At 36.2% G+C, this 12,872-nt stretch overlaps 2 protein-coding genes across 2 annotated transcripts; one reads left to right on the forward strand and one right to left on the reverse strand.

Annotated features, from left to right (window-relative positions):
- The first annotated feature begins 3,858 nt into the window (after positions 1-3,858).
- On the forward strand, positions 3,859-4,368 carry LOC128214728 (uncharacterized). The gene has a single exon (XM_052921355.1). It carries the CDS (start codon positions 3,859-3,861, stop codon positions 4,366-4,368), a length of 510 nt encoding a protein of 169 aa, XP_052777315.1.
- A 3,346-nt stretch (positions 4,369-7,714) lies between these two features.
- Positions 7,715-11,507, reverse strand: LOC128241673 (uncharacterized). The gene is made up of 6 exons (XM_052958709.1): positions 10,131-11,507; positions 9,806-9,891; positions 9,345-9,524; positions 8,715-8,802; positions 8,127-8,458; positions 7,715-7,762 (listed from the first exon to the last, which is right to left on the reverse strand). Exons 3-6 carry the CDS (start codon positions 9,426-9,428, stop codon positions 7,715-7,717), a joined length of 552 nt encoding a protein of 183 aa, XP_052814669.1. The 5' UTR covers positions 9,429-9,524; positions 9,806-9,891; positions 10,131-11,507.
- Positions 11,508-12,872: the final 1,365 nt, after the last annotated feature.

Here is a 12,872-nt window from a genome sequence, read left to right on the forward strand (position 1 = left end):
ATACAGAGAAAACTGTCTGAACTGAAACTTTCACAATTAAAGGAAAGACAAAGACTTAAGTTTATGTGACGAAGATGACTTGCCCAGTTTGGCAGACATTAAACCTGTTGTTCAATTGCCAATATTCACGGAGCAACACGATGACACAGATGATAAGAACCACTCTGTTGCAGCGTTACCTCTCACTGAACAACCATCGAGGGGGATAACGTTTGGTGACGTTGTAGGGCAGCAGAACGGCGGTGCTGACGAACTGACGGCTAGGTGTGGAAGCGGGAACGCACCTCGAGGAGACGGCGGAGATGGAGGCATTTTCCAGGGGTTACAAGCGATGGCCAATGCCATCCAGGAGAGTTTTAATTTACCGAGACCTGACATTTTAACTTTTAGTGGTAATCCGGCAAATTATTGCAAATTTATGAGAACTTTTGAAACAAACATTTAGAGTAGAGTTACTGATTCTAGGTCACGTCTGTCTTATCTCATTCAATATTGTCAAGGTGAGGCTAAGCGATCTATTGAGGACTGCGTTGTACTTTCACCTGAAAATGGCTTTTCAAGAGCAAAGGCAATTTTAGCTTCACGGTATGGTAAGCCGCATCTTGTCGCGCGGTCCCATGTAGATCGTTTAGTTAATGGTCAGCCGTTAAAAGCAAATGATGTTCAGGGTATCATGAGATTATCCATAGAAATGGAAAAATGTGAGATTACACTATCTCAGTTAGGTTTAATGTCAGATGTTAATAGCTCTGAAAATTTGATGAAAATAGTAAAACGCCTACCTATGCACATTAAAACAAAATGGGTTGATAAGGCTAGTTCAATTATTGACGAAGGCCGAAAACCAAACTTTAATGATTTGATGAAGTTTGTTGAGAAGCGGGCTACCGTTGCAAATACTATGTATGGGCAAGATTTAGCTGGTGATGGGGTCAATAAAGGGAGAGATAGAGCTGGTGTGAATGGGCCGAAAAGTGAGAGAGTTACAACTTTAGCCACATCAGTAAGTAATAATGACATTGTGCCAGCAGCGCGTATCTTGTCATGTGTATTCTGTAAGGGTCGGCATAAACTAATAGACTGCAATGAATTTAAACAAAAGGATGTTGAAAACAAAATAGCATTTGTAAGAAAGCACAAAATGTGCGACAATTGTTTAAACTTCAAGCATATTGCAAAGTTTTGTAGGAAGCAGAGCGGATGTGACGTACCGTGATGCAGAATGAAACATCATGTCATGCTGCATCGAGGTAACCAGAGCATAGCGACGGGCAGTTGTACATCGACGAATGTCAGTGGTTATGGCACAAGGTATGTCTACGAATCGTTCCGGTAGCCGTGCATCGGGGATCGAAGACAGTGCAAACCTATGCTTTGTTGGATGCGGGGTCTGACGTCACACTTTGTAGCGATTCCCTAGTTAAAAGACTAGACGCCAAAGGTAAGTCCTTTATAGAGTTTTCTATAACAACTGTTAATGGAAGTAAGGAGAAGAAAAAGGGCATAGAGTTTCATGCATAGGTAAGTTCTATTGACGGACATGGGCATTTGACCCTTCAAAGAGTGTGGTCTGTAGAACGTTTGTCTGTGTCTCTGGATTCACTCCCGAGAAGATTGGAGTTGGCTAAGTGGGATCACTTAGCTGGCATTGAGTTGCCTAATATAGATGCAAATGAAGTTGGGCTATTGATTGGCAGTGACACACCGGAAGCCTTCTGGGTGGAAGAAGAAAGAAGAGGTAAGCGCAGCGAACCATATGCTATAAGATCGATTTTAGGTTGGACGATCATTGGGCCTACATGTAAGGTGTCCACACATTTAAATGTCAATGTGCATTATCAACAAGCCGATGTATTACAGCAAATGCACAAACTTTGGTCTACAGACTTTCCGGAGTACGTAGCTGACGCTAAACGGGAGATGTCAAAAGACGACCGACGAGCGTTAGGTATAATGATGCAGACAATAACTCAAGAGGATGGACATTACAAAATCGGACTACCTTGGCGCGATGACCAATGTTTTCCACATAACAAACACATGGCACTTACACCTCTAGCAGGCCTGAAAAGGAAATTGCAAGGAAATAATTATTTGCATAAAATGTATAGTAATACAATGGAAGGATATATATTGAAATGTCATGCAAAACGAGTATGCGAATGTGAGACAGAGAGTAAAAGTGACAGGATTTGGTACCTACCGCAACACCCAGTTGTAAGCCCACGGAAGCCAGGAAAGATAAGAGTAGTATTTGACTGCGCTGCAAAATACAAAGGTATGTCACTGAATGATCGGCTGCTTCAAGGTCCTAATTTAGTAAATAGTATAGTCGGAGTACGTACGCGTTTCAGAGAGGAAAGGATTGCGTTAGTGGCAGATATTGAAGCTATGTTTCACCAAGTGCGAGTAATGGATGAAGACTGCCAAGCGCTAAGATTTCTGTGGTGGCCCGAAGGGGACTTAACTCGACAGCCTGAATGCCACCAGATGCAAGTGCATTTGTTTGGCGCAACTTCCTCGCCGAGCTGCGCAGCGTATGCATTAAGAAGAACGGCGACTGACAATGCAGAAATGAATGCACCGGAAGTAGCCACAACACTGGAGTTGAACTTCTATGTTGATGATCTATTAAAGTCAACAAACAACAAGGAAAATGCAGTTTTGCTTTGTCAGGATCTCCGAGAAATGCTCGGTCGAGGTGGCTTCAGACTAACAAAGTGGATGTCGAACTGCCAAGAAGTTGTTGATTCAATCCCACCGGAAGAGCGAGCAAAACCGTCCCTAACTGTCAATCTAGAAGATGACAACGAGTTCGAAAGAACACTCGGTCTTCAGTGGAACATCCAAGATGATGCTTTCTTTTTTGACGTACATCTGAAAGAAAAGGCGCCTACACGAAGAGGAGTTTTATCTGTAGCGAGCTTGTAGCTCCAGTGACATTGATTCCGAAGTTGATACTACAGAACGCATGTTGTCAAGGCTTAACGTGGGATCAAAAACTTAATGAATCCGACATAGAAAAGTGGTGTGATTGGCTTACAAATTTGCCAAAGTTGTCATCTGTCCAAATTGAAAGGTGTCTAAATGCGGGTGACCTTGATATCTCTTCATGCAATGTAGAGCTGCATATGTTCAGTGATGCTTCACAATACGCCTATGGAGCAGCAGCATACATTACGATATATGACAGACAAGAAAACGGCAAATGTTCATTTGTGATGGGGAAATCTAGGTTAGCGCCCATCAAGACCGTAACCATACCGAGACTTGAATTAGCAGCTGCAGTAGTATCGGTAAGACTGTATCAGATGCTGGTTAAATAACTGGACACAAAGGTCGACAACTGCTATTTTTGGACCGACTCAATGATTGTTCCAGGGTATGTTCGAAATACTTCACGGCGTTTTAAGACGTATGTTGCTTACAGGTTAGCTCTTATTCATGAATTGACTTCCCCAAATGATTGGAGGTACGTGCCCAAAAACATGAATCCAGCTGACTTAGCTTCCAGGGGTGTACACCCGGAGGAAGGAGGGAAACTTTTTATATGGTTGAACGGACCAAAATTTCTGAACATGGAAAAAGATGATTGGCCACATGAACCTGATGGAGTACGAAGATGTTGAAATGAAACCAGCTGTAGTGACTAGTATGGTCCAGTCTCAATGCCAGGACGTGGTATCTGATATCCTTAACAGATATTCAGATTGGTATAAACTGCAACGAGCTGTTGCTTGGCTGCTTAGGTTCAAGACATTTATGATACACAGATACTTGAAACATGAAACAAAGGAGATTTTCACAGGTGGTTGTTTGTCACTGAGAGAAATTCAAACTGCCAGGTAGTTGATACTAATGAAGATGCAGGAAAGTGCCTACGGTGACGAATTTAGTAAACTGACTTCAAATAAGAAGATAGCAACATCAAGCTCGCTGGTAAACTGTGTCCAGTGCTTAATGAGGGTCTGTTACGAGTTGGCGGGCGACACTGAATTTTCCGAGGATAGCAAACATCCGATCATTTTACCAAGCAAACACCACGTGACAGAACTTATAGTACGGAAATATCACGAGGTTAATCATCACATGGGAGCTCATCATGTATTATCGTTGACTCGACAGTCGTATTGGATAATTCACGGAATAAGGACAGTGAAACATGTAGTCAGGGCATGCATGGATTGTAAACGGCGCTTCAGGAAAACACAACGACAACAGATGGCACCGTTGCCAGTTGAGAGGCTTACTCCGAACAAACCTCCGTTTACGTATGTTGGTGTGGACTATTTCGGGCCTATGTATGTCAGGGTCGGTCGTAGCCAACAGAAACGATGCGGGTGCATGTTTACCTGCTTGACGACATGAGCAGTACATATTGAAATCGCACATAGCTTAGGAACAGACTCGTTTGTATGTGCATTGCAACGTTTCATGAGTAGAAGGGGAAAACCAGAAAAGATTTTCAGCGATAATGGTACTAATCTTACTTCCGGAGAAAGGGAATTAAGAGCAGTGATTGGTATTGGGGGCGGAGCATGGTATGATTTAAGAGAAATCACAGCTAACACACTGCACATGATTGGAATTGAAAATATAAAAAGGATACTGTTTTTCCAACTTCCCCTGACGTTTATTTGTGTCAAACAAGCAGCCGGGGTCATATTAAAAGATGTTTTCATGAAATAGAGTGAATAAGAAACAAGAACAAAATGACCGCCGGTAACTTGCGATTGACGACATTAAATGTCACTGGTATGTACCCACAAACTTTCATGAAGCGAATAGCATGTAAACTTGAGGACAATAAGAATAGAAAGAAGAAAGAGGAAATCTTGATTATAATATGAAACATGACATTGTTTTTAAAACAATGTCAAGAGAGAATGTGTAGGAAATGGAGATAGAGGGTTATAATAAAATCAGAATCAATATGTGATTTAGTAATACAATCAGGTACTAAATTGCCTTTTCAAAATAATCGAACATTATTATTAAATAATTATTTCGGTAGAACTATGAAACTATCCATAAAATCAATTGATCCAATTAAAAATACAGACAGGTATTGTTAATCATATTACACTCTACCAATAAAGCCATTTTAACTTACAAGTATGTTAACTATTACCCAAGCATTATATGCCTAAATTTAACATTGATATAGGCATAGCCTAATATAATTGTCTTCTGTAGTCCGTTGAACTATACAGTTGAGTACATAACTCGATTAAGCAAATAGGTAATGCAATAATCTTTAAAAATATTAAACAGCACAAATATATATTTTTGGTAACTTCTAAGACTGGTAATTATTATACAAGCAATGGAATTAATAAATCATCAATGATATAGGTATTAACGGATCAATATTATCAAATGTATGCAGTGACGACAAAACATAAATATGCTGAATCAATGCTGAAAAGGGTAAAATAATAATAAATGGATGCACCATTGGTAAATACAACAAAACACCAATCGTTCCAGATGACTAAATATAACTGCGACGAGCAAAAATAATATTCAAAGGATTTCAGACATAATATAATCCGTGTAAATCTGAACACACTATTTTGAAATGGATTATTTGAACACATTGTTATTTAAGCAAGAACTCGAATTTAGGCCATGTCATAAGTGTAATATGCAGTGAATTGGTCGTTAGAAAGGCTAAGAGCTAAATAGCTTGGGTCGTTCACAGACACAGATATCCTATCGTACTTATGCAGCTTGTAAACTGCGGACATAAAACTGATAAAACCACTATCGTTCGATTCGCACAGGGATGTTTTGCTTATCATAAGAACACCCTTTGTTCCAAATTGATGGGATAGTATATTAACGTTGTGACTGAATATTGTTGTTTTATTCTCTGTTCTGGTGGTATTAACATTCAGCGTTGAGGACACTATATAGTAGCCTTGTTTCTCGATAAAGATTTCTCCCTCGTGTATGAGATGTCTGCATGCGTTTGCAATGAAGGTGCGGCCTCTTTCGGTCCATCGCAGTTTTGAATGACCTATAAAAGAGAAAATATGAAATGTATATCGATTTAAATATATTGATCGGAAACACCACAAGTATATAGCTAAAAGGTATTTATCGGTGTGCGTGCGTGTGTGTGCGCGCGCGCGCGTGTGTGTGTGTGTGTGTGTGTGTGTGTATGCGCGAGTGTGTGTGCGTGTGTGCGTGTGTGTGCGTGTGTGTGTGTGTGTGTGTGTGTGTTTAAGACGCCATCATACTATTTATGGACGTGGCTCCTATATAGACTATTGAAATATCTTGCAAGATTGTGGGTAAAGTGCACAGAGAGGATGCAACGTTTGTTAATGTTACTCTGGTTATAGAACGTGCACCAGCGTACATCACTGTCACACAGTACTTCCGTATGTCCTATTTATGAGATGATCGGTCAAAACCTAAACCAGTCATATTTAGTGTCTAGCTGCTTTTGTTACGCATATGTTGATTGGCCATGGCCTTACAGAGCCGACTGCATTTTGCTAGTAATTCGTTTCGTAATACATGGTATACATCAGAATAGTTACGAGTGTCTAATGAAATCAGATAAATACGTAAAAATATTTTTTTCTAAAGATTTCATTTTAAAAGAGGATTGAAGTCCACCGCTCATAATTGTCGCCTTTAAGGGAGGGGGGGGGGGTTCATTGTTAACCATACCCAAAAACTTTGTAAAACGCTTTAAATTTCACATTAAAATACATTTAATTGATGATTAAAAATTCAAAATTATGCTTGCTTGTAATGAAATGTACCTCTGATGCAGTCTTAAATTCTTGTTTTTACCTTAACTAAGTTTATACGCATTTCAATGGGCCAATAATCATTATTTAAGAAAGTTCTTCCTTGTTTTAAGGTAGGAATATCGAACGTGCGTCCTCTCAGATCCGCCACTAAAAGGTCGATGTGTGATTATGTCCGATTTATTGAAATTATTACATGTACATAGTAACAGTGTAAGAGCACTAGCTATCTATGTCCTTGGCCGATCCTCTGTACATTTTCAATATTTTCAGAAATTGTATATTGACCGTAAACACATGCAATATAGTTAATTAGTCAGTGTCTGTACTATCCCAACAACATCAATGAAGAGGATGCACGACTACGGCTATGTGCATTTTGTTTAATTATCTATATATTTTTACTATTATAATACTGACTTGTTTGTATTCTGTAAATCATATCTTATGATCTCTTATTTCTCTCAAACGACTTTGTTGACGGTGTTATGATTACCTTGAACTATATCACTTGGTACGCTATCTACCACTCCAACCAGTTTAGCTGTAGGCGTTTTCATCCCCTGCCACTCACAGTCGGTGATAAACGATTTTCCGACTAATAGACCTGTATTAAGGTATACATGAAACCAAGAATCACTGCATGCATTTTAGTAACTGATATACCTTAATTAAATTTTAGGATAACGTTTGCCTTCTTTAAATATTAAGTCTGAATAACAATCGAGTTTCACGAAAGAGTAAATATTCATTACGTTTGCTCGATTTATATTGAAATCTCGAAATTATTTCATTGGTCCATGCAAATGTTTTTATTAAATTGATAAGGTTTATTATAATGTTTAGGACATTTGAAGTACAAAAAATAATCTGCTTTATATATTTTTATATTCAATTTTAATAACATACTGATACGAGCTCTAAACAGGTTATCAATGAATAACTAACTAACTTGGATTTGCTTGTCCGTTTTCGACGTATTGTTTTTTCATCTCCTGAGAAAAAACACACAATACCATTTAGACATATGCACACCTAACATAACTTATCAATCTTTTTAAACATAAAACCACGAGAAAAGAATGTCGCAAAAATATAAAAAAATTTATGCATGTTTAACTTCTCAAACAGATATCGAAATGAATCGATGTTGTTTTTTTCAGAAATTCCAAAAATAATGGAAATGATGGGCTGGTTTTGAAGTGCTTTGTCATCACTAGAGAAATGAAAACACGAACCCATTTAGAATTGTGTACAACTTATATCAATAGTTTAAATAATATGTGTTGATAGTCATAGTAACAAAATGCACTAACTAAACTTATTTTTAAACGCAAAACATAAACAAAAGCTTTTTACGTTTTGAATGCGGAGCACCATAACTCTGCGAATTGGACCACAGCATACCGACTCGTTATATATTTGTCTCAATGCATCAATGACGTGCCCTGTGTCATTGTAAGGATTCGTTTGTTTGATGTCATTACATGGCACACAGTACATGCTGCTCTCCAATGGCGGCTGTTCCTTATGGATTCTCCACGATACAGTCAAGACGAGGAAAAGGAGTGACTGTACAATTGTCAGTGTGACTAATCCCACATATGCACGTTGTAATGTTCTATCTTCAAACGTGCAATCAAAACCCATCTTTTGCAATATGAACCGTCTGCAGGTGGTTCCCATGGTCTCTATTTTCCAAATGTATGAATATATGTAACATATAATCAAGTACGCCTAACTTGCACGTATCATACTGTTTTATAAATAAATTACATCACTAAGCCAATACACCAATCCATTAACTATGATGCCAATAATGTATAAATAAGGAAAATATCACTGAAGAAATTACAACAGCTATTTGTTGTTTGTATAAAATGTTTTTAGATATAGTTATTCATAACAAGTTCATATACTTGAATACTAAATTGCAACTTCTTTCACCTTTGACTGGGTTAAGGACCGGCACACTTTTTCTGGCATGGTTACGGTGTTGTCTGTGGCGTATCCATTTTGAACTTAAAACTGAATGCTGAAAAGTGCATTACTGGTTTTGAATTGGTGAGAATTATGAGGCCCTCTTTTTTAATTTAGAACTGCTAGTGTTTGGGTACTATTCACATTTCACATAAAATACGAAGAATACCTAGAAATACAGATGTCCCCTACAAATGGTGCTCCAATATGTTATATAACGGACGACGGCAATAATGTTTAGTCACAAGAAAACTTCCGCGTTATATATCCGTACTCGTCATGGCCGTTCTTTCCTATGGCGATGATTTTTTATTAAAATATTCATTTATTAATAAAGACTTACTTAAATATTAAATATTTATAGTATATGCGTACAATACATTTCAGAACATATATTCCAATGTATCATCTATAGCTGATTATCTTGTCGTTTTTTTAGAGTAAGATATTGAACAGTTTTGCTTGTTTTTAGTAAAATATGGGACGGGAAATGTTTATTAGAGACAAACAGGTATTCTATATACGGTGGACTATCAAACGTATAAACAAGGACGCGTAATATGTATGTACGTTTCCGTAACATTTTCATATACTTACAAGAAAATCTGCCACCGTCCTACTCTTTTTTGGCTTACGGACCGTCAAACCATTTGTACTTTTTCTCTTAATGTACGGCGGCATTTTATTTTTGAGTCACAGAAAACGTTATACCTCCTGCGTACTTATTTGGTCGTTCTGGTCCTCAGTATGGCGCTGATTTTTGTTTGTTGTATATATCTATAAACAAAGACAAATATCGATACAACACATAGTTTACATTGACAGTAGAGACGAGCAATAAACTTAATAATATATGTCTCATCAATATCTAGTTTTGTTCGCGTTTTTCTCAAGTTCGATATTGAATTGTTTTGCTTAAATGTTAAATGTGAAGATAATAATGCAAAACTTAACGATAAAGCATTGAATAATGATTTTGTTGGTTTTAAAGTATAATTTAAAAACATCTTTTAATAACTATCTGATAAACTGACATGGTAGAATTCAACTACATTTACCTTTTTACTCGTATGGGGACCGGCAAACTTGTCTGGTAGGTTTACGGTGTTCTTCTTAGATTAATCCAAATCGAATTAAAAACAATCTGAAAAGTGCATAAATAATTTTGAATTCTAATGTATCACCGATAAGTAGTTTTGTACATTTTGCGTTTTATATTGACTAGCTCATGCTTCATTTTAGTTAAAAATTGGACGGGTTACAGAACAAACGCGTATAATAGACAATTGATGAAATTGGAATTCAACATTTTGTGGTATACTAAACGTATAGCAAGTCAGCGTTATTTGAATGTATGTATATAAAGCAGTTCCATAGACTTACGTAATACATTGAAAACGTCCTCCCTTTTGCCCGACTGGGGACCGGCAGGAACACCGAGTTTTTCTGAAAAGTGCATAAATGTTTTTTAATTTGTAAAATATATGACCCGTGACAAGTAGAAATAGGTCTTTTATTTATATGTATTAAATACGAACAATACCTTAGAAAAACATAAACCCTTAAAATTGCTACATAATGGTGGAAGGCGACATTCTATAATAGAGTCACATAAAACATCATATGCGCCCAAAACACATGAAAACATACTAAACAAAGAATAAATACTGAAGAGAAAAAACATTAAAGCCTGTTCATACGCATAAGAATTCACGAAAATAATGATTTATCATTATTTCTCAAAATGGAGCATTTAATAGATAATATTTAAGATAAAAAAAAAGTTTTTAAGTTGATTTTTAATGACATTATATACTTTATTCCGCACAGACCATGTTAAATCAAAACAAACTGTTATTCCTATTATTTTTATTATAAGAAATGGCTTATTCACATTCAATATTTAATGAACAAGTATTTGCTTGTAGGTATGCTTTTTTAATTAACTGAAATGCTCGTATACATACAAGCATTTCAATTAATTATTAAATATATATACATGTGTGAATCGGCTGTAACGTTGTAGGGCACTGGGTAAATTTATTCCCAGTTAAAAACGTCCCATTTCTGTTTCAGTTTCAGTTTTAATGAGACATTTTGAATTTTTTTTTTCGATTTTATTTATAAAAGCATTGATGCATGTTCAGCTTAAATAGTATTTTCCATTTTCATTACGAATGGCTTGTTATCCTATTATTTTCATATTTTCCGGTCATTTTTTAAAATATTTGTAGTTGTGTTTTTGCATTTTATAGATTTTCCAGATGACGACATTTCTTATATCAATATGTTCTTAGTTAATTCTGAATATTTCTCAGGAGGTCCAATTATGGTGCCGTCTTCCGTTCTTCCGTCCATCCGTTTGTCCGTCTATCTGTTTCTCGATCGATAACGCAAAACCGACTTAGTCCAGCTTCTCTCAATTTTACAAGATGTTTTGGTACGAAAAAGAGGTGTCTGCATTAAATTTTGCGTTCAGAAGCTCAAAGCTGTAATAAAGGGATGTTTAGCAATCAAATAGATTCCATTAAAAAAAAAATACCGGGCTAAGATTCATTGGAATTTCACATGAAAATAGATGACTCCTGTTGGTTTTGCAATCAGAGAGGTCACAATCAAGGTCATTTTGACCTTCTTATATGAATGGTTTCTTGCCAAAAAAAGAAGGAGACGAATGTCCTCTAATTTCAAAAGAAGGTTAGTCATGGCAAAATGATGGCCCCTTTTGCTTTTGAGGTCAATTCGCGGTCAAAGCTAAAGTGTCCGTTTAAAACAAAAATACAATAGGTCATCCAATTTCACGAAGATGTTATATAGGAGAAGTGTATGCACCGAATTAAATATCAATAACAAAATGTAACGTTTATTTTACAATGTGTGTAACATGTAGGTTATACGTTATAAAACATAATGAAATTGTAAATGAAGTAAGTTACATACAACTTTTTGCAATTGTTTTTGCACAATTTACATGTTATAAACTATCAAATATTTTATATATATTTAATAACATGCCGCAGATCGGCCTTTCGTAATCAAATACATAATAAAATTAATAAAAGTTTTTTTCTATCTACACACATTATCTGCGAAATAGATGAAAAAGCGTCATTATATATTTTAGTATTCCTTATATACAAATATATATATCAAAATAATAATCAAACCTTAGATCTCGATCCTCTTTTCTTCTTGACTGACCAATTCATATTGATCCGAACTCGCTTAAAATAATAACATTTGATATCATGATTTAATCTGATAACGACCAATGCCGTAATGAATTCAAGTTCACGTGCATTTTTTATCTGTGTTTTCATGTGAATAGAAAATGTAAGTGATTCCGTGTTCTGTCATTTTCTTATTCATTATTCTGCATATGGCCTTGGCATTGTCTTTATCCAAACAATCAAAGTGTAAATGTGTTTCTAGATTATTACGCAATTCATTTCCAACCGATCTAAACTGCTCGCATACACTGTGTTTTACTTCTATAAATCACCGACTAAAACGGTTATTGAAACACTAAGGCGACATAAATTAAAGTTACAGTATTCCTTCTGCAACCGATACAAACAAATGGCAGATCGTGAGTATAAAAAAGCATGCAGTGGAATCATATTCTAAGTAAATGTCAGTATTTAAGCATCAAAAGTGCTTAATCTAAGCAAAGATTTTAGCATTGAAACATTTCAACTAGAGCATGTCAGTACGTTATTCATTTAACACGATGTGGAATTCGCAAACGTCATCCGCAAATGACGTCAAACAAGTGCTCGTTTGTATAAGTTTAACTCATGTGTGTACAAGTGCTATCAACTTTTTGCAGATTTACACATCCTTTAATATATACCTAGTTTCGTTATTCTAAAAACAAATTTATAGCAATTGTAAACAATCCTACACTAAATACATAACGGCAATTTGAATGTAGACGATGAAAGAAAGCAATCATTTTAAGGAGCCGCGTCCCATTCGTTAAATATGTATCAAAACGTAAACATGTCCTCAAACGAGAAACAGCTAATTATGAGAGATTATTTAAATATATGCCTGAGCGAAAATAATAGCACCATAACGTTCATAAGTATGTACTGTCCTTTTGAAAAAATACGCCTGTGCCAA

This window comes from Mya arenaria, chromosome 2, assembly GCF_026914265.1.
Source record: "Mya arenaria isolate MELC-2E11 chromosome 2, ASM2691426v1".
Taxonomy (NCBI): Eukaryota; Metazoa; Mollusca; class Bivalvia; order Myida; family Myidae; genus Mya; species Mya arenaria.